Source organism: Malurus melanocephalus, unplaced genomic scaffold (genome assembly GCF_030028575.1).
Source record: "Malurus melanocephalus ecotype Western Australia unplaced genomic scaffold, MMel_1.1 scaffold_551, whole genome shotgun sequence".
Classification (NCBI taxonomy): domain Eukaryota; kingdom Metazoa; phylum Chordata; class Aves; order Passeriformes; family Maluridae; genus Malurus; species Malurus melanocephalus.
Window position 1 is genome coordinate 212,365 of NW_026623783.1, and position 22,731 is coordinate 235,095.

General features: G+C 35.7%; 1 protein-coding gene across 21 annotated transcripts in view; it reads left to right on the top strand.

Annotated features, from left to right (window-relative positions):
• Positions 1-22,731, top strand: part of GPHN (gephyrin) — a 275,952-nt gene that overhangs the window by 83,299 nt on the left and 169,922 nt on the right. For 20 of the 21 annotated variants that reach the window (XM_057382120.1, XM_057382123.1, XM_057382122.1 and 17 more), the window contains one exon: positions 2,435-2,513. In XM_057382120.1, coding sequence (XP_057238103.1) covers positions 2,435-2,513 — 79 coding nt within the window. Of the gene's footprint in view, positions 1-2,434; positions 2,514-21,836; positions 21,904-22,731 lie in introns of those variants that run through there. The other variant, XM_057382130.1, reaches the window with a different exon arrangement.

The following is a 22,731-nucleotide window of genomic DNA, read 5'->3' on the forward strand; positions in this document are numbered from 1 at the left end:
AAAAAAAAAGAGAAAAATCCTAACCTCCAACATTAATTCATAAAAGAAGTATTATAATATTAGAGTTATGTTGAGACAAGTAAAACGGCTGTCTGTGGCAAATCTAGGCATTCATTTTAAACATTTATTTGAAACACATTTTGTGTTKTAAACATCATGAGTTACAGACAAATAATGGCCAGTTTTAGTGATAAGATAATTTTATGTTGTCATTTTTAATTTCCCCTTTAAAGAAGTTTTAAGACAATGCCACTAGTTCCCTCGATTATCRCTGTTAGTGCTTTCGATGAGGAGATTAGAGGAGACTAGAGTAGAAGAAATGCAGCATGTTTAGATTAAATATTTAATGCTTATAAAATGTTTGATTTGTCAGTAGTGAAAAAATAGTGTGGACCATAATTTTTATTTGTTATGTATTGTGTTAGCATCGGAGATATGTTGATACATTGGTAGGGTAGGATTTATGACAAGACAGTAGGTAAGATGTTCTGTTTGCTGTTTTGTTTCCAAACTTGGCAAGAAGCAAATATAAACTATCAAATATCAATGTAGGAGGGAATTTTTTCTCCCATGAAATCTAGCTTATAGATTGTCTATGTGTCTGCTGTTTTTGGAATTACTCCTTTAACTCAAGAGTTTAGAGATGTGCTCAACGGTCTTGGGTTCAATGTAATAGATGGGCATGGAAAAATTCYTGAAGGYTCAAGCAGCTCAGTGAGAGCTTCCCTGGCAATGTGGGCAGTGCTTATGGACTCAGTGCAAGTAGTGTCATTTTGTTATAGAGACAACGATTGAGTTTTCACAAGAGGAGCAAGCTGAGAGGTCTGGGGTTAGTTAGCACAATCAGTTGTTTAAACTGAAGATCTGTGGCAAGTACCTCAAAGACAAGAGACCCCTTGTGAAAGACTGACATCTTTCAGGGATTGTGTGTAACCACTGATTGTTAGGTACTGTTTTCAGAGACAGTGGATAAGAGAAGCTTAGGATATCAGTTCGTTATTACAGTGTTGAGGTGAATGTTTTCAGCACTTGACAAATACCTCTCTTACTGTCATAAACTGTCAGGCTTTGACTGAGGGCCAGGGCCAGTACCTGTTCCATCAGCTAGGCCAGCCTCKTCTTCTGGGATGCTTTCTTCCAATACTTGTCCTTCTCAGCAATCTTAACAGGTTTCACGCTTGTGAGATGCATTGGCATTGAGGGGTACTAGTAGAAACATTTTGCAGTTTTATAGTATGTTAGGTAGGTCTGTCACTGTATGTGTTGTAATCTGTGAAAACAATATATTTTGGGAATAATTTGCATTTTCTCGATGCTGGTGATGCACATGAATACTTAGAGATGGAAATTAGAGACAGTATTTTGCATTTAGAGAGAAAGAAGTAGGAACCCTTGCTTTTGGAGATGATTTTAAACACATCCCCTTTTTCCAAGTGTGAGGCTGTATTCTGTGTTGAAAAGATGAGCAATAATGCATTTCTTCATAAACTTTCTTCTGTCTCACAGATTACCTTGTCCATTATGACAAATTGATTCTGACACTGATTTTTCCATATCAAAACCTTTGTGTCCTTCAGCAAGTTAGCTGTAGTCAGAAATAACTATTATTGCTTTTAACTGATACTTTGTTGTTCTAAAAGTATTTGTGCTGCTACTTTTTTTCCACCTCTCAATTTGACTGTGGTGTTAAGAGAAATGAAGTGGATTGCAAAATTGGGGTACATGTGCTGAGAGAGTTAGCCAAGCAAACAAATTTGGAGTTTGAGATTTAGATCTCTTCTTTTTTTCTTTTTTTTTTTTTCTTTTTATTCCCTTAAGTTGTGAAGAAAATGAGAGCACACTAATACTCTTTTAAACTTTTGTGACATTTACGGTAATTTCAGTTGTTACTGTAACTAATTGCTTTACATGCCCTTTATAAGTTATTTTTAAGTTGCTTGAATAAATTTTTATTCTTAATTAATTGTTTTGGTTATTGCTCATATTAAACATTTTTGCTAACCCACGAATAACTATGGACTTTAATACATAGCAGCTCTCACTTGTTTCTGATTAAGTAAAGGATATTGATCAGTAATGATTACGGACTCTYCTGTCAAGTATATGGATATTTCTGTATACCTGCACATCCACTGTTCATGTTTGAGCCTTCATGTGCCCCCAGGTGGACAAGTAGTGAGAACAACACCTGAAATTTATGCAGTTTATTTCTGCATAAGCTGTGGTACAGTGTTTATCAYTTTCCATTGAGTCGGCTTATCTTTGAATTAGGTTGAACCTCAATGAAAATCAGACTTTATATATGAATGCTCAAATTTCACTCAACACCAAAAACCATTTTTAGTTAATCAAAAGGACTGTGTTCTGTTATTAAATTTCTACCTCCCCCCCCCCTTTGTTTGTTTTATTTTAATTTTATTTCTATTTTTTTTAGTGAGTGACAGTTGCTTCAGGAACCTTGCCGAGGATCGTAGTGGGATAAACCTTAAAGATCTGGTCCAAGACCCTTCTTTGTGAGTATCTGGCTCTTATTGCTAAGCAAAGAAAAGCTACTTCCTGATATCCTTGTGAGTAGTTTTGTAATTATATAAAGTGGTATGATGAAGTACACATAATGCTTCAKTGGTATATGCTTGCCAAGTTGTTGGTCTTTAATATAGGCAGATATTATTAAAACCACCTTGKTTTTGATTTAATTCTGTTCATGAAGTAACATCCAGAGAGCACATACAGTAAAAGACTGTAAGGCAWGAGGCATCAGAAGTAACAGATTGTGCATGCGGTTATTTCTATAATGGATTTGTGTGCACATTCTTGCCCTCTTTCTTTAAGGAGGAACTGCATATAAATTAAATATTACTGGATATTTACATTATTGTCAGTTATCTTAACATGTAGAATCCATTTTCTTTGTATTTGATTTCATACAGCTGATACTTGTTTCTTCTTCTGCTACCTGTTTTAATCCAAATATATGAGCACATGATCTAAATTTTGCTTCATGGCAAGACTACTGATCTTTATCTCATTATTGTGTCTTTCTCTAAAATAAAATTCAGTCTCATGAGCTCAGAGACAGACTTGAAATTGTATCAGACCTTCTTTGTGGTTCAGGGTTTTTTTGTGGTTATTTTGGTTGTGGGGTTTTTTTCTCATCTGTTTTCTTTAGTACTGGCTGAAAATGTTCTTGGTATTGTGTGAATGTGCCACTTGTTTTGAGGAAAGGGAAAAAGAGAAAAAAATKCACTTATTTTTAACATAAATGACAGTGCATTCCAGACTGGGTTCCAATGTGATGGTCCTTGATACTGAAAGAAGATTTTTCAGTATAGTTTGAGAAGGAGTGAAAAATGAAGTGTATTTGACATCTTATTTAAGTTACAGGGATTTTTAGTAATTGAGTAGGTGCAGAGTTTATTTTGTCGTGTTGCCTGTTGTCATGGTGTCATGTTGACAGGTAAATTACATATATGCACATATACATGCATTCTTAGGCAATTTTAACATAGGGATGTTATTGATGATTTATACATCTACCGTAGAGGTATGGGGGCAAGTGTAATTGTTCCTTGAGATGCACAGAATGAATGCAATAGGTAAATTTTTAATAATTACTATTTAAGTGTTAAAGTCATGGCTATTTTAAAGGTCTGAATTTTCAACCACAATGTGTCAAGTGGTATTTCTTTTGTGTATTTTTGATTGGTTGGTTGGTTGGTTGGTTGGTTGGTTGCTTTTGTTGATTGTGTTTGCTTTAGAAATGTGTGTGTGAGTTTTGGAGTTGCAGGTATGCTTACATAGGTGTATGCTTACATAGAGGTGTAAGGTGCAGGTGTTGCACCTCTAGAGTTGACTTTCAGAAGGTTGAATTGTCTTTGTTGTAGAATGATCATTTTCTGTATTTTTTACCAGAAGTGATGGAATAGTTTAGTTTTCTTCCTTGACCGCAACTCACATTAAGAATATTATAATAAATTGTTGTAATGTTCAAAACAATTAAATGTATTTCTGCTTCGTATAATGTAAGAAGCGTAAGTGGCTGCATTGTAGCCATTTTGTCCCTTTGAAAGACTGACTACGTCTCAATACATCTGYTAGGTATCAAAGACTGCTTATGATACCTTTTTGTATGACAGATTATAGTGCGAGAAAAGTCTTCTTCCTGCCAAATGATAGGAATGTATAGACTTGGGTTTGTTTTTTCAAATTGATATTTGTGCTGCTTTATGACTGGGCACCAATTAAGAGGTCTTGCAAAATGTATTATACTGTGAATGAATCCTCAGRATGAAGAAACCATCTAAGGCAATATTGCTCAACCCAGCCTTTTGTAGATGACTCTTAAGGTCCCATGGGATCTGAATTCTTTGTATGAGAAGGACAGTATGRGGATGAAGCATGAGAGTGCCAGACAAAGAGATGTTTTAGCCTTTTTTTTWAAATAATATAAAGTTTAATTAAAATCTTACACCTATTTGGCTGTGACTGACATCTGCAATAATACCTGGAGTTGTAAAATAACATTTGATTAAACCTCTTACCACTTTAATATTTACTGTTTAGGATTTCTTTGGTGCTCTTTTGTGCTGACTGTAGATGAATTGCCTCTTTTCTTTGTAATCTAATATCAGATACAAACATGTGATTTACATAAAAAATTCTCATGCTTTCTCTGCAAATGGCTCTGTCCCTCTTTGCTGCTCTTGGCTCTGTAGCAGACAACTTCTCTTTTTGGACAGCTGAATTCTGTCTTTACTTTGAAATGAAATTCTTATTATAAAACAGAATTATACCTTTTTTTCAGTAATGTTTGATTTATATCTAGTATGCCTAATTGTCAGAGTAGTCTTTTTTTCCCCAACTGATTTCCCAGCTGGAGCAGTCTGGATTGTAAACTTAATCTCTTTCAGTTCTCTCAGAATTGCTAATAAAAGCTGTGCTGCTCAAATCAGGAGTTTGATCACCTCTACTTGTATGTGTTTTACTCTGTCAATAAAAATGTAAATGCTGCTAAGGGGAAAAAAACCAAAACACCAAGCATATCAAATAAACCTGAAGTGAGGAGTTACATATTGTGGGAGAAGGAAGCATGCAACAACATTCAAATTAAAATTCATTTTGTGGTTAATTACAGAAAAATTTAATTTCTGCAAAAAGTTGATTATTGATTCAACTGTGAAGGTGGTTTGAGACTTAAGTGCTGGTTTTTATTCATTGCAGATAATCATAGAATAGTTTGGGTTGGAAAGGTCCTTTAAAGGTCACCTAGTCCAGCCTTCTTGCTGTGAGTTGGGATGTCTTCAACTAGATTGAGTTCCCCAGGGCTCAAGTATGTGTCTGCTATGTACACTGACCAGTTTTGGACAGGGAACTTAGAAATCAAGAAGTGTTTAGAAGAACAAAAAGGAGAAGGCAGTTGGAAAATACAATGCATGGCAGGTTCATTAATTGAGAAAACAGTGTCAGAGGAGAGGAAATATGTTTTCTATAGTATGTAAGAGATTATTAAAGGGGTTGTTCTGTTTGACTAGTGAAAAAGAATTAGTTCAATTTATAGCAGAAAAGATTGATTGGATAGTTTTGAAGAAATTCTGAATGTCAGTAARGGGAAGAAACCAGAATCTATATCTAAGAATATTAGGGAGAGCTCTGCAGATTATAGTCTATATATTTGATCCCCATGTACATGTAGAGAGCTAGAAGGGGAAACCTTTTTTTTTATTTCCTCCTTTTTTTCTTTTTCCTTTTCTTCTGTGGAAATGTATGCATTCTGGTTTGTCCTCTGTGTAATTAATATGACCAAAAACTAGATGAAACTTACTTTGATTACTATGAAGGTAACTTAATGTGGCTATGAATACTCAAATCCTGTGATTTGGTTTAGATGATGCCCTGCCTACCATTCCAGTAACACATAAAAGGTATTTAAAATGTTGCATTCTACGAAGATTATTCTCCATGAGAAGAGTACAGGTATTTTTCCATGAATTGTCCTAAACAGCAGAGCTGCAGAGAGAGCAGGTACTGTTGGAGGAACTAGGCTGGTTCTTAGATGATGCCTCAAGATATATTCTGCTGAAGTAAAATGCAGTGGAATAGCTTAATTTGCTAGCAAAGTCCTCTTGAGGGGAGATCTTTAAGGCTCTCTAGCAAGGCAAAATTTCTTTAGCTGGTGCTCAAGGAACGATAAAAATACTAATTAGTTCATTTGACACCTTGCTCATGAGCAGCCTAAATGGTCTGCTCTGCTCTTTCTCTTCTTCTCCACCCTCAATGGCCAGGAGAGAAATGAGTTAGATACAATTCAGTACGTCTACCACCTGAACCTTCTAGGATTTTTACTACTGCTTTTCTTTTCTAACTGATWGTTAGTTAAATGCATCTGAAGAGTGAACCATCAGATAATTAATTAGGTATACATTCATCTACTTCAAAYGAAAGCTCTATGTGTAGACATTCCCAAGTTTTAGTTCTTAGCATCACTTAATAAGATGTCCCTTTCAGCTTTAGCATGTATATAGACATAAAGTTCACTTGTCTAGACAGAAAGGAGGATGCTTTTAATCTTTCTGTGCTATTCAGTAGCTGCAGCTGCAGATAATCACTGATGCATTTGTTTTGGAAACATCTTCAGAGCTTTTTGGAGATGAACAATATCCAAGAGATTCAGAATAGCTTCTTTCTAGGCAAAATCACATCACATCTAAACCACGTTTCATGTCTCCTTCAGACTATGAGAGAGTAGATAAATCTAAAATGTATGAACACRTAACTTTTGACAAGATGTTAGAACTTGTTTTAATAAGTATGTACTACAGAGAAGAAAAGATTGTGAGAAGAAAATGTTATTTACTCTCCATGTAATTGCATTAGAAAGACAACCAAAATGATTATAGGTCTGTGTTAGAAACTTGTGGATTAAGTCTGAGTTCCATTTGTCCATGACACAAGATAGAAATCTGACAGAAGTTGTCATCATCACTTACAGTATTTTACAACCTTAGGAGGAGGAGCTAGGTAATATTTCTGGGAAGCAGTTGTGAGAGCCTTAGAATTTGTCACTTAAGGACTGAAGATGATAAAGGAATTCTTGAGGAGCCCCTTTTTTTTTTTATCTTGCTGAGTACATACTCTACTGTAGGACGAAAAAATACTGGWTGGATGAGGGAAGAGCAGTGGGTATTGTTTGCTTTGACTTCAGCAAGGCTTTCAACACTGTCTCTCACARCATCCTCATAGGCAAAGTCAGGAGACGTGGGCTGCATGAATGGACATGAGGTGCTTTGAGAACTGGATGAATGGCGGATCCCAGAAGGTTATAATCAGTGGCACAGGGCCWGTCACTGGTGGTGTCTACTAAGGTTCAATGCTGGGCCCAGACATTAATTATTTGATTTCTTTACCTTAATTCATGGATTTCTTGAATGAAGGGGAGATGCCTCCCCAGCAATTTCTCTGAGGACACAAAGCTGGGAGGGGTGACTGATACCCCAGAGGACYGTGCAACCCTTCAAAAGGACCTCAACAGGGTGGAGAGATGGGCAGAGAAAAACTGTCTGAGACTCAGCAAAGGCAAACAAGGGTCCTGCACCTGGGGAAGAATAACCCCAGGCACCAGCACAGGCTGGGGCTGAGCTGCTGGAAAGCAGCTCTGTGGAGAAGGACCTGGGGGTCCTGATGGACAGCAAACTGTCCATGAGCCAGCGGTGTGTCCTTGTGGCCAAGAAGGCAAATGGGATCCTGAGCTGCATTGGGAAGGGCATGGCCAACATCAAGGGAGGTGATCTTGCTCCACTACTCAGCCCAGGTATGGCCTGACCTGGAGTGCAATGTCCAGTTGTGGATGCAATCCCATGCAAGGTGCTCTTAAGATGATCCACTGCAGTCCTTTCAAGCCTTACCCATTCTGTGATTCTGTGATTGAATTTGTGATAAACGCATTATTAAGTCTGTGGATGTAAAACTTCACCGTTTCTATCTTCACATGGAGGAACCTGTCTATCAGTTTTTGAGCAAAACTGGAAGTATTATTGCAGTTTATACTTTCTAGGTTTTGCTCATCATTTGAAAATCATTGGCATATTCTGTCTTGCTGAACATTACTARAATTCACTGTTGTTATGATACCCATTCTCACTCTCTCCCCTTTCTACTTTTTAAATGTCTATTACAATATATGAATGTCATGCCTGTTTCTTTTATTTAGCTGCTAGTCTCAGTAATGCTGTATAGAGAGGAAACTTATTTGGCAATTCTACCCACTGTAATCTTGTTGTGCTGCAGCCTTCTAGTGGGAGTTTATGGGATCTGTAAAATGGATGTATGATGTTGAAATAAGAAATTTCATCATTAGTTATGGAGATTTGCTAGATCCTTCATTTTCAGAGTTTAAGTTTGTTGTTACTGTTACTAAATGGACTTAAACTTTCATTTAGGAAAATAAATAAAAAAGTTAGAAAATATTTTTTTAAAGGTTCAAAAGAAAAGCTATGCCCTTTGTGCTCTATTTCCCTTTGCTATCTGATGTCTGAAAAGAAATGCATTGAACACAGGTTCAGAAAACTTGATCAAGTTTCAATCTAGATTGTATCACAACTGATTGAAAGTTGTTTCTGTGTGTGTCTTAAACCTTCATTTTAAAATTGTCCACTCTGCTTCTGACTTTAAATTCAGGCCAATTTTTCATTTTTTCATATTTTTCCAAATGCAATTTTTAAATCTCGTTTTCATAATAACTTCCATTTTCCAATAGTATAAGAAAGAGCCTTAATACTTCCCATCAGCAGGCAGATGTTTTGCCAATTCCTGGGAAGCCAGGCCTGAGTACACAGAAGGATTGCCTGGAAAGACAAACAGTGCAATGTCTAATGTTACCCCTCTTCCTTCTTTCCTTGACCACTTATTGCTGAGCACAGTGTTATGGTATGGAATATCCCTTTGGTCAGCAATGCTGGCTGTGCTCCCTCCCAACTCTTTTCTATCCCCAGCCTTACTTGCTGTGGTGGCAGAGTAGGGAAAGAAAAGGCCTTCATGTTTTAAAAGTACTGTTCAATCATAGTGTAAACATTGGTGTGTTATCAACACTGTTCAATCACAAGTCCAAAACACAGCAACTGTGTTGCAGCCAGCTGCTGTGAAGAAAGTCAATTCCATCCCAATCAGACTTAGTGCACATATGAATAATATTAAAATTGTAGGTTTTCCTCCTTTTGCATTTGGAAGGAATATAGACAAGCTTCCTGTGTGCCTGGGTATATTCAGTACCAGAAAWAAAAAGACTTTTACAGAAGAAATAGGAAAATTGAGTATGTACCAAGTACTGTCACAGTCTCAGAATTAAGTACCAGAAGACTTCTTTTTTGTAATCATTTGCACTAATAATTAATAASAATAGACTGGAGTAGAATGTAAAATGTTCATTTGATTGAATATAATTTTACAGCTGGTGATTTGCTTTGGAATTTGATGGCATAGCAGCCCTAATTGCTTCCTGGTCAATATTCTAGTTTTTTAAAATCACAGTCCACATTATTTTTAAAAGCTTCATTTGTAATAATAGGGATTTCCTTGAGGGATTGTGCTGTACACTTCTCTGGCTTTGCATTTTGTCTTCTTGTCCTACCCAAATCCACCACAGCTTCTAGTTGCGTTCTCTAGTCTTACCTTGGTGGCCTAATCTTGCCTTGATCTTCTAACTTCAGGCTTCTTTTGGAGAGGTCTTTTCATGGTATTTGCTGTTTTTGTCAGCTTTCCACCCTATGAGGATCAATGACTCTCAAAACTCAAACAGCTTCTTCTAAGCCTRTTTTGCCACCTCCAGGCTTCATCCAAATCTCAACTAACCTGACTCTTCACCTGATTTCRTTCTTTCAAATATTAGTCTTTGTTTTCTGTTCATTTTCTAATCTTTCCTGGGTATTTACAAGGGGTTGTCTTCTCATAGTGTCTATGAAAAAATATTTTTTTTTATATCTATGGGTAAGAAATGGTCCAGTCCCAATCTTAACTTAAGCTGCATTTGTGAAGACAATGCTCTGAAAAGATTGTCTTACTACTCAGTAGTGTTTTAAGTGTGTTTCTGTATACTAAGAAAAGGAAATAAGAGATAAGGACTTGCTAARAAAAGCAAGAACCAAACAGAAGACCTATTTAAATTACTATAAACCTCAGATGTGCATAAGTCTTGACTACTTTATTAACTTCTAAAAGGGGTGTGGTATGGATGATAAGGTGAAGCAGAGATTTGAAAACACTTCCACACAAAAATTAAATAGACTAGAATTTTTCACTTTAAGAAACAACATATGGTGGAGGTATACAGAATGAATAGCCTTTAAAAAAAAGTTAGAAGCAATTATTCACTGTTTTTCACAGATCAGAAATTGTGACAGGAAAAAATTGAGCAGCAGGTTTAAAATTAATACGAGGACATACTTCTTCAAGTGTAGCAGAACTGGATGTTTCATAATTGATGTAATATCATATGGAAGCCTGGAGTATAAGTGATAGATATAAATAAAAGAATTAGGCTGGTAGACCTACTATGACTGTTAAACAGCCTACTATGGCTGTTAAAGCTGATGATCTGCATACCATATCTAGGTCAGGAAAGCTCCTGAACCGAAGTTAGCAAGAAGTTGTAAATGTGTATCAGGAAACAAATCATGTTCTATATCATGTGTTTATTCCCTAAGTGCTTGTTTCTTAGCACCAGAAACATCATACKGAGTTGTGTGCACATTTAGACTGAGCTGTTATGACAATTTTTATATACTTCTTTCAGGAGTAGTGCTTTCCTAAATGGTGGAGCATCCACAAACATGAAAAATGTTTCCATTGCATGAGCAAAAACTTGTCTTTCAARGTAGAGCAGGCTTCCCTAATATTGCTAAACTTAAATTTGGAACTCCAGTAATGGAGGTACCAAAGCCTCTCAACAAATGGCTTTTGGTAATTTATTACATGGTAGAATGTCTCTCTCCTCTAATCTTGCTGTTAAAATATACTAAATGATCTTTTGAACTTGTCTGAAAAGCAATTGTGAGCTGACCCCTGGACATGATTCTCCTCGTACAAGAGGCTACATTTTGTCTAAGCTATAAATACTTGAAGGAATGCTTTATTTAGAGAAGGCCTCTCTGAAACTGGTGTGCTTATTTGCAGTAGAGATTAAGTTAGCAGGGAGATTGGATAATCTGCTACTGAAATAATAAAATAGAGATGCAAAGGAAGCCATTGCTGCACATTTTAGAAATTATTCTGACACTGAGATACAGAAAATTGCTATGCACAGATGTGTTCATGCTTCTATGTAATACTATTCACTACATTTAAATTCTAGATTGCTTTCTTAATTAGAATAGTCCTGCCATAACTTTTATGGGGGACTCTTATAATCAGTTTTTAACACTGTACAACAGAAATCTATACAAATGGTGGTTTAAGAGAGAAAAATATAGTTATCCCACAGCAATTCTTGTATTTTGTTCATGTACCCTTTTCTAACCTTCTTTCACTACAGCTTGAATTTTACAATGGATTCTTCACTTCTTTTTCCCTTTATCCATGCTACCATAAAAATCTCACAAGGGTATAACCAAGTCTTAAGTATTTATTTATGGATGAAGACAGAATTGAAGCTCAAAACTGACATATTAAGGTTTCAAAAATTATCCCAAGTGATCTTCCACAGACAGTTATGTCAAAGAAACAGTTMTATTACAGCAGTAAATGCTTCCCTTTATACCCTTACTAACTCTGTTTCAAGCTTTTTGCTTTTTATTTAACTACAGCATCTCTCCTTACCTCCAATGTCATCTCCTTCCTTGTATTCTAATACAAATTTTTACTCTATTAAAATTCTGTTTCTTATTGATTATTGGTTACAGAGAAAAGAATGTATCTTGTTTATATTTGTGGTTGGAAATACAGTGCATCCTTTTGAAATTTGTTACTGGTGTAATTTTCAAATAGGTTTTTAATTTAGAAAATACGGGTTGCTCTGGAATGTCATTTGACTGACATAATTGTAACACCTGTTTAAAAAATGCACATTCAGGTTCCTTTTTTCCTTAACTCCTCCTCATTCAAGCATTCTACATGGTTAACGTGCTCACTCTGTAGTTTAGAGCTAAGAGTATAATATGTGGAAGTGTTCAGTGGCAAGTGTTCAAAMACAGAGTAGGTCATGGAGGGACTATTAAATGTGCATAATTGGAATGTCTTCTCCATTTTAGTCAAACACAATTATTACTTATGAGGTGGTGACTTTTAGTCTGCTGTGTTCCATTTTTCCAAAAGGTGCACTAAAAGATACAAGTGTGCACTAAAATAAAAATACTTTTAATGTATTCTTTCTTTGGCTAACTTAAAAAAAAATGGTTCTACCAGAGCTGGGAAAGCCATTCACTGTATAGATTGCAATTAACCTGAGAAATACATTAATATGTAATTTGGTTTTGGTTTTCATATCCAGAAAAAGAAAACTGAGGGCAGTGTGACTGAGAGATTTTTACCATTGTAGTTCTGGGATGGCTGCAGGATTCAGGACTGAGAAGCAGTGTGTGGTACCACACGCAGCTGTTGTGTCCATTTTGTGCCTGGAGCTCTAGTTTACCTGTGTTGTTGGCATTTTGCCCAGGAAACTCTATATTGTGCCTACTCTACTGCATTTGCAATGCTTTGAAAATTAGGGAATAAGGCTTGAGAAAGTTTTAATTCAACCTATTATAACAGTTTCATACATTTTAGAATCTCATCTTCATCTAAACATGCATTAATTTCAGGGGAAGATCAGAAGCTTCAGAAATATTGTCCTRTCATATTTAAAGTTTCATTCACAGAGTTGACAGAAAGAAAAATTCAATAAGGTATTTGAGTTTTGAATAATCTTGAAATGAAAACTCTTGAGATCAGTTTTCATAGAATAAGCAAATAACAAAACCCAGAAAATGCTCCTCGCAAATGGGGTGGTGCTTACCCAGTCTTCCACATCCACAGGGGATCATCTTGGTTTTGTGTGTATAGCTAAGTGCAAAATTTGCTTTCCACCAAGCTACAATAAATACCCTACCCAAAATTCCATCTAAAATAGCTCTCAGACTCTTTACTTTCAAAGTGGACATACATACAGTTACAATAAAATATTTTATATTTATAAGAAAGTTGCTGTATTAAGACAGTATTCTTTGAGTACAGTTTACTTTAAAATGCTTTTTTTTTTCGGAAGCTTTCATCATTTAGTCCCTTCTGAAAACAGGAATTTTCCAGAAAAATGCAAAGAAATGCAGTTATTTTGGGTTTTTTACAACTTCTTCTTGGCTTAAGAAGGAATGCTGCCTGCCATGAGCCTTAGGCAAATAGCTTTTCAAGGGCAATTCTGAGTGTGASGGGATGAAGCAACACACTTCACAGACTGATTCATATTTTTAACAGTATGCTCTGTGTTGTTTTTTAAAACATAACAACCTTAAAAATACATCCTTAAGGAATGAATTTGTGGCCAAAAGCTGAGTAAGATTTAAAGATAATRTTTGTATTCAAATAGATGGAGTATCTGTGTGTACTTCATTATTTGCTAATGCTTAAACAGGCATTAGTAATAGATGAGCTAGTAAAGATCTGGAGATTTCAGAAGTATTTTATATTTTTAATTCTAATATTTTGCATTTATGTAAATAATTTGGTTTTATGTTGTGAAGGAATTTTGGGAAGTGTGCTTCAAAGAAATCAAAACTGAGAAAACTTCTGCCCTTTTTCCTCGTGCCTTTGAGAAGTGTRTCTGCTTCAGCTGCATGGTTGAGCAGAACATTTTGAAGATATGTATGTGAGACAAAAATGCCCCCAAGTTTTTCTAAATCTAGTAGAAAATTACATCATCAGCTCAAGGGTTTATTCAGAAATCCCAGCAATAGCAGTGAGTTCTACATTTAGGAAAGCCGTTTTTTGTTTGTCTTCCTTCAGGAGTTCCTCTTGTCTTGCTTTCTGTAGTCTTAAGCCTTTTAACCTCTTTAGCCAATTTATTATATATACTGAACATAAGGGTTTGCTTTTTTGTTTACAGTTTGTGAAAGTTTATGATGCGCAAGACCTTTAATAAAAGATAACATTTTCTTTGGATTGAAACCCTTTTTTTCCCCAGTCACTGGTTTTATCATCTTTGATTTGGTACTCTGATTTTCATTGTGTAAATGAGGAAGTAAATAGTATGTGAGCAGTGCAATGGCTGCAGCATGTATGCACACAAGCTATTTTTAAAAGTCAAATGGTATTCTTATATTACTGATAGTAACATTTCTAGGAAGATTGTGTAATAACTTTTGATGTCAGTCACACCACTGTTACCAGTATCCAAGCTTCTCATTAGCTCTCCRTCTTGGTATTCCTTCGTAGCTTAATACACTGACTTACTGTGAAAGGATAGCAGTAATCTGTGCAAAGTTAGCAGTACTTWGAAATGTTTTCTTCATATTATTTCTCTAATGCAGCAATGACTTCTCTTAAAATTTGTTTTAGCGTCATCTTAGCTGAAGATTGTACTCACTTTCATTCCCCAACAAAGAACTGATTTAAGCTTCTGTTTTTAACAAGGTCTTAATACCTTTTAACTTCAGGAGAATAAGACCTGTTCCTGTCCAAAACTTCATGTTATGTGGAGAAACAGTTCTCAGATGAGATCTTACTAGTAGAGAGTTCCTGCATTTAGCAGAGAGATCTTTATTCTTTGCATAGTTTCCTTCTGCCAGTCTCTCCCTCAGTGCTCCTCTTCATTTGAGGGGGTGGTCTATGTATACAGACCCTTCTCAAGACTGTGAATTTTTGATGCTGCTTTGGTATATGAAATGGTGGTTTCTTTGTACTATTTCTGTTCTTCTATGCAGGACAGGATACTAGCTGAATATTTTCAACAGAAATTAGATTGCCAGATTATTAGCAGCACTAATAGGAAGCTTTTGTGTTGCCCTRTCCTCTGTATTTCTGTTCAGACAGCTTACAGAAGGATTATGTTAGAATCATCACTGGAGAAGGAAGAAGAGGTAAATGAAACATTAGTAATCTTTAGTGAGAAATTATTCAGCCTCATTAGGGGCAAGTTTTGGAACTTAATGTATTTGGACAAGAACTGTGACTGTAAGTATATCGACCAAGAGGTAGGCATCTGTAGTTTTTACAATTAGAGTGTCGCAGAGCAATGTGTGTTTCTTAAGACACAAGAATACTGAGTAATGCTAAGGATCAGACCACTGACAGCTTTATGAAAAGGACGTTTGTACACATTTGACTACTTCCAGAAGTGATGTCCYTTCCTTCAGCAAAGCTGGACTCCATGCTCGTATGTGTACCTCCTGTCTCAGCAAAAGCTGCTTTTGAGGTGAGACTTCATCAGAAAATGTTTTGACATTCTGTTATTCTGGAACAGGAGTAAATGATCAAATCAAACATTCAAATATATCTGCACTATTCAGATTTTACAGCTGTTTTCTGTTGCTGCTTCATTTTATAACACATGGAAGAAAATTCTAACTGAAGTTACTGATCATTAGCCTGTGTTGTTCCTGTGTTCAGCTCAGCAGCAASTCTGCTTCTTTTCCTTCTTTTGAGGGTGCTCTTGTTACAATCTTACAGGATAAAATAAGGTGTCTTCTGCAGTAGCTAGTTACAGGAGGAAAATCTCACAATCAGTGAAGGAAAGTGATGTACTATATGTTCCTTGGCCTTGGGAAAAGGAAGATTAAGACTTGAAGGGTTTTGTGCTGAGCAGAGGCAAGAGACTGGGCTTGGTAAAATTGCTAAAAATGAGTTTTTCTCACCAGACTCTAATAATGAAGAGACTTTCTAAATAGTCTGTTTTGCAGCTATAGATCATGCTTYCAGGCACTAGAAAATATTTTTTTTTCTAACTGTGATGTACTGTTGATTAATCTGTAAAAGAAAAGCTGTGTCATGAAATAAGACAAGTGTTTGTTTTACCACTGCTATTAATATGATAGTCTAATAGTGAGATGAGTTGGGGGTGTGGGTGTGGATTAAGGGAGGATATACTGAATGGATAATTTAAGTTAAATTTAATATGCCAGTGTGATCAAGTGGAACTAAAAATACTGAGAAAACACAAGCAAGTCCATGAGGAAGAGGAAAGCGGATGAACTAAACAATAAATACTTTGTACTTGGCCAATAAAAATGAGTGAAATGTTGAAYATGAAATGAAACTGGCAAATCAAAAAAATGAATATTTGATTTCAGGTCCAAGTTTTTGTAAAACCTGTCACTGAGGAACTTCAATAAAATTTTATCATGCACAACTATTTTCATTTTAATTGAATTACATATTTAATTGAAAAAGAGTCACTGAAGATTTGTCAAGTACCTCTTTCCCAATTTTAATTTGAAAGATCTCAAAGTGGTATAAATAAGTTATGTTTGCGAGTAACAACTATTCATTTACATCATTCTCATGGAACAACACACTGTTTCTAATTACACTGTCACAGCATGCAACGTATTTTATACCTTTTATATTTAAATTATGTAATTAATATCATTTACATATTGCCTTGTTAATAGTTCTTGACAAATAAGGACAAGGAAGTGTTCTGTACTCTGAGCTGGCTGGTTGTAAGAGAGATGTCTGTAGCACAGTGGTGAGTACAAGCCAACATGCTTTTCCTCTCAGCATGGTTTATTAGTTGTGGCTCAGTGCCACTCTCAATGTGGTACAGAGTTGGCTGTGATCTCATGTGGGATGCTGGTATAGCTCCCTGAAAATTACAAATAGACTCAAGATTTTGGCTGGTTTTTTTTTTTTTTACCCTTCTTTCGTCTCCTGCATTTAATAGTTCAGTTGCTAACAAAAGCTCTGAGAATTCTGCCAGAAGAAGGTAATAAACTTTTAAAAAAACAAGTAGCAAGCATGCATTATGATGCATCATTCAAGTATCTGTCACCAGCAATTGTTCAAAGTTGAGGTTATTATTTTAATTTATTGTTAAATCAGGAGACTTCTTATGCCTTACACTTTCTTTAATGCAATTTAATGCAAAACTGTGTCATGGATTGAATTGCTTTGTAAAAGAGAATTCTCCAATAATATGAAAGCTCTCCCTGAAGTATTTCTGTATTATAGCTACTTACTCAGCTAATTTTAGAAGGGGGAAGACTGGGGGGAGGGAAATGKTTAGAAGACTTATTTTCTGTGTTTTGCTCATGCATATATCATTGCAGTTCTGAGGACAAAGGTGAGCTGGGGCAAGAGTAGAAATGTCGATAATGCTACAATACTGGATGACTTTATCAATGTATACTCTATGAGAAATTTAAAAATCTACCTATAGAATTTTATGTTTTAAGGGCATACGTGGAGTTGCTGTGCCTTACTGTAAAGATCTGGCCACTGTGGAGTAAAGATCAGCTGAACTGTGAGCTAATCAATAGATGTGACAGAAAAATAACTGTGGAATTAACATGTTCAGGTATCAGACACTCAACTTTGACTTTCTTTTATTTATAAAAGGCTTCTCCCATATTTAATTTATGCATTACAAATGAATTTTTTGGTTTTGAATTCAGGACAAGTGAGTTTTGGAGAAATTGTTATATAAGATTGGTGAAGGTGAATCAGTGAGGGAACGCTTCTGGGTATTTCCTTTTCCCTGAGTAAGACAAAGGAGAATATTCTGTTTTTCATACTAAAAATCTGTAATCTGAGCTTCAGAGCATGAGAAGTCTGGGTTTTGTTGKTTTTTTTTTTTTAAAAAAAAAGACATTTATTTTAATTATTGTCTGATTTATGAAGCCAGCTTTATGTGCACTGGTAATCATGTTTCTCAGCTTTGAAGAACACTGCTGAATTTGGAGAGGTATGCCTTCTTAGCAGTTTAAGGTATAGAGGCACTGCAGCTATGAAATATATCTTGACACTTATCTAGGGTAACATTATGCATCAATGAGCATTTAAAGTCAGGTGATGTGGCTGGAGGAAATAGGAGCTAAAGCGTTGACTGCTGTTGAGGAGGGATAGCATCACTATTTGTCCTGACATGTTTTGGATGAAAATATAGCTGACAATATAGTTTATGTTAAAATAACCTAGTAAAATCTACCCATGATACTGTGCTGGAGGGAAGGGAGGGGGAGATTTATAAAATACAAAATCTGGAGGGTTTTTTTTGGTTGGTAAATGGTCTTTGGTCCACAAGCTTTCGAGATACACCTTTTATGTTTTAAATGAAAGAGATGGGCATATTAGTATGATTGATCTGATGTATTTGTACTTAAACTTCTTCTCAGGATAAGCCTTTTATTCTTCCACTGCTTGACCTGATGGCATCACCCACCTATCTCTAAGCTCTTTGATCACAAATGCAATTCCAAAATAGAACAGAACCTTGTAAAGCAATTACGTTATGGCATTGTCAGCRTGATATGATCTTGCAGAGGTTTAAGGCCCTAAAATGTATTCTACTGACATTAGTGCTTTTCCTATCAGTTCTTTAAATTTTCTTTCTTAATGTAATGCTGCAGTTTAGCTCAGTTCCTAAGTTTAGATATCACTTAAACTCGTTTTGGTACAGACTGGGATTGTTTCTGGGCTTTTGTAACTGGCTCTTTCAGTTATTACTGTTACTGTCTAAAGGGTGAGGGTGTTTATTGCTAGTTCTGGAAAGAAAAGGTGGTTTTGATAATAATAATTGCTTGTTTGGAGTAAAATGTTAAATTGTGATCTGGCAAGAAACTTGCAGTTTCTTACAGTGGTTTATTCATAAAGCCTGTAAACAAACCTCATGTATTTGTTTTTAATATCGTTATCTGCAAGAATTGTGCATACACTGTGCTATCCTCACTACCAGTTTTTAGGTAGACTTGCCCTAACCATTTTTGATTTCTTTTCTCCACCATGGCTCAGGAAGTACTATGGRAAGTACTACCAATGTTAGTGTTGGTCATTTGCCTATTTATAGTCAGAAATGTAGCCTTTCAATTAATATAATGGGATTCTGGGTATATAGTCTAAGCAGGTGCTTAATATTTTCCAGTGTGATTCTATGATAGTTTATACAGTGGCTATTTCAGATGCCTAGAAACACATCTAAGCTGTCTGTGGTATTTGCTGGTAGGATTACAGGATGAGCATTTTTCAAGACTGTTCACCAAGTGCATGAAATTGATTGATTGTGAGAAAAGGGAGACCAACACAGACATGCTGGAAAATGGAAGATCCCTACATCTTTTTTTTTTTTACCTGTGTGGGCTTATAAATTTCAAATACACTGATAAGTGGCAGAGTTCCAGACTAAATTTCTGCTTTGGACGAGATACCCTTCTCCTGTCACTTTTGCTGTATTTATCSAGACAAATAGACCAGGCCTCTTTAACGTGGAATATACATGCCAGTGCTCAAGGAAGTTACTTATTTTRCAGAAATATGAAGTCCAGGACTCATCTTATCTGTTTTCACTCCTGTGCTGGAGCAGAAACGGAAGAAGAGAYCAAATATCTGCCTTATTCGTGTTCTTCAGCTCAGGGATTGCTGGAGGCATGTTGAAGTTATGGGGCATGTTATTGTCACTGTCACCCAAAGGAATGTGATAGTAAGTACTGTAGTGTACAGTAACCTTGTAGTCATATCTGAAAGTCATACTTATAGGGGAGAGAGAAGAGCTTTGGAATAGTAAGAGAGAGAAGGGCTTTGGAAGATGGAACCATAGGGGATTGTTCTATCTAACTATTATTTTTGCTTTCAAGAGAACATCATACAGAATAGAAGGAAGGAGAACATAGCTGATAGTGACTTATAAGGTAAATTAAAGCTGTAAGTAAGAGGAGTAATAAATAGTTGCATTTTGCCAATGGATTATGTTTGTGCAAGCTAGTTAAAAATTAGAAGTAGAAATTACTTTTGGGACCTGAATGGAGCAAAATGCATAAATACATATAATCAAAGCTTTCTTAAATTGTCCAAGATATACATGTCCCCAGCCTTCCATGTTTTTGGATACGGAAACAGTCAGGTTGTAATGTGTTGTGACACGAATAGCAGAGACAATACATCAGTGTTTTTTCAATTCATGTAGAAACTTTTTGTTGATGTTGAAATGATCAGATGCAAAGAAAAAGGGAGTGACAACTACAGAAAACAAAAAAGAGTTCTAAAAACCCATATTGCCAATAATGTATGAAAAACTAACTGCTTTTCATTATCTTGACTTTGAACCATACAGACATACTTTACAAGCAGCTGTAAAATATGGATGATGACAACTTCAAAAGTAACTGTGAATTATCTGGAATGGCGATAACTATGTGAGACATGCAATAATATCTCACTTGAAGCATTGACAGTAATACTATTTGTCTATAGGAAGTTCCTTCTAGGTATGAAGACAGATGGACCAAATGTGGAGTTGTTTTACTCCTATGACTCAGATCKGTGGCTAAACAGATTTTTCTTTTCCCCTTTCACATTCCCCAGCACAGAGCATACACTAAGAAAACTCCCTTTGAGTCRGTTCACTATTTTAAACAATTTAATTCACTCATTTAGGCCACACAGGGCAACATAGGTATATATATGCGAACACACTAATGTACAAAGATAAAAGAAAGCCAGCAAATTCTGCTTCTGAGTTTAACTGTTTGGAGAAATACAGACATAACAAGATTGCCACTAGTTCTATACTGGATYGTAATCATACTTAACAACTCTCTGGAATGTGGGGGGGAAAAATAAGGTGTTCCAGAAGGTGAAGCATTGCGTGAACAAGTTTGTTAGCCTCTCTGGATGCTGCTTGTCTCTGAGACTCTTCTCTCATTCTTATGACTTCAGTATTGTAGGATTGCTTTTTTGGAACAAGTTATTTAAAAGTTCTCATGGTCATCCATAAGCTCTGTGATTTAAATTGTAAAGAAAAATTGGTCTAGTGATCAGACCATTCCCTCATATTCTCCACATCTTATTCTTTCTAAATTTGAGTCATGCTGCACTCACCTTTGGTTCTTATTGATTATTTTTTTTTGAATGAAGATATGTTCTAGATGTCTTTATGCCTAATCATAGAGAGTACTGTGACTGCTCTTTTCAACCTGTGGTCTGAAATTTATTCCAGCCTGCTCACAAACATCAAATGTTCCTCTATTGCTGGTTGCATTTTCTGGTTTTATGTATCTCAGTCAAACTTCCTCTCTCTGAACTGAACACTTAATAYTTTTTAACATTGGCATAAGCTGGCACGTGGACTTTGTGTATATAACAATGCTTCACAAACACGTGCTTGAGTTTCTAAAAACGGAAGAGAAAAGATGCACTAAAGTTATTGGGAAGAAAATGATGATATTGTAGTGGAATATGAGCACCATATACATGGAAAATGCCTGAAGGGTTCATGGGCAAGTGCCATATTTTTTTTATTTATTTCTTGTAGGATAAGTCTCTAGGAGAGGTAGACAAAAAAATTGGCTTTGCGGTTTCTACTGGTTGTGGGTCAACTTACTGTCATAAGGAGGAATCTTCTTAATATTTGATTCAGGTGGTCTCTTACATTTCGGTAGGAACAAATAGTGCTCAACTGAAATTACAGGAGTGCAGGAAAAGTAGCTTTATCTGCCTGCATAGGTTTTTACAAGCTTTTATTGTAATTTACCAGTAAAATCTTTCATTTGCAGGCAGATCATTGCAATGCTTATCATATGACCTAAATCCTTTAATTTGCAGTGCCTTCCAAGATAGGCAAAAGGTCACCCTYCAGCACTCAAAAATTTTGCTTTCAGTTGAGATAGGTGAGGATTTTTTGACAGGCAATTCCTAGCAATATATATGCAAATACTCTGTATCTCTCCTAGGTATGTACTTGCTGGAAAAAATGCAAATACATACTTTGCCCTACCATGGTATTTCCTATAGGAAAAGGTAAGATCAACATTTATTATTGTCCTGGCACTTACTATAAATACTTCTTTACATACAGTGTTTTAAAGTCCTCTGTCTACCAACTAAATCCCAACATGGATATTAAATATATATTTCTTTGTCTAAATTGTGAGAGTTTTACTGGTTTTGTGATAATGATGTTTGTCTGCTTCTGCATATTTTTTCTCTCAGGAAATTTCAAATCTTGCTCATGTTGTTTAATGAGCTGGCTGGTCAAGCATCTGATGCCCCGGTGGGAACTTTCAAAGTCACTGAACACATTTTTGCTTAAATCTAGCTGACATTTCTGTCTGTTTGATTTAATGTATGATTTCCATATTTAGATTACCAATCAGATGGAGCATAGTACAATCATTYCTCTGCACTATAAACACGCATGCATCCTGCACGGAAGTGGGCTCTTTTGCTGTTGGTCCACATGGCAAGAGTGTTTTTAGATACTGCTGGCATTTGGGAATATTTTATAAGTCAGTTTTAATTAGAAATACAATTTTGAATCTGTAATGAAAATTCTGAATGCAGAATTAGTCTTCAGTACCTTATTCTCAGCCTATTTCAGTTTCTGTAATCTGGTAGAACCAGTCTATTACAAATAATGAAGTATTTATTTACCAGTTAAATGCTAAAATCCTTTTTAAAAACTCGGTGTTAYAAATATCCATACTGTTTTTACTTAAGTTCATTTTATTCAAATATATTAAAATATTTGCTGTTTGCATGCTTCAAACTTTTGCCATGAAGCATACAAATTTGGATGATAGTACTTTTGAGAAGTTATTAATGAATTTATGTAATGAAAATCGAAAC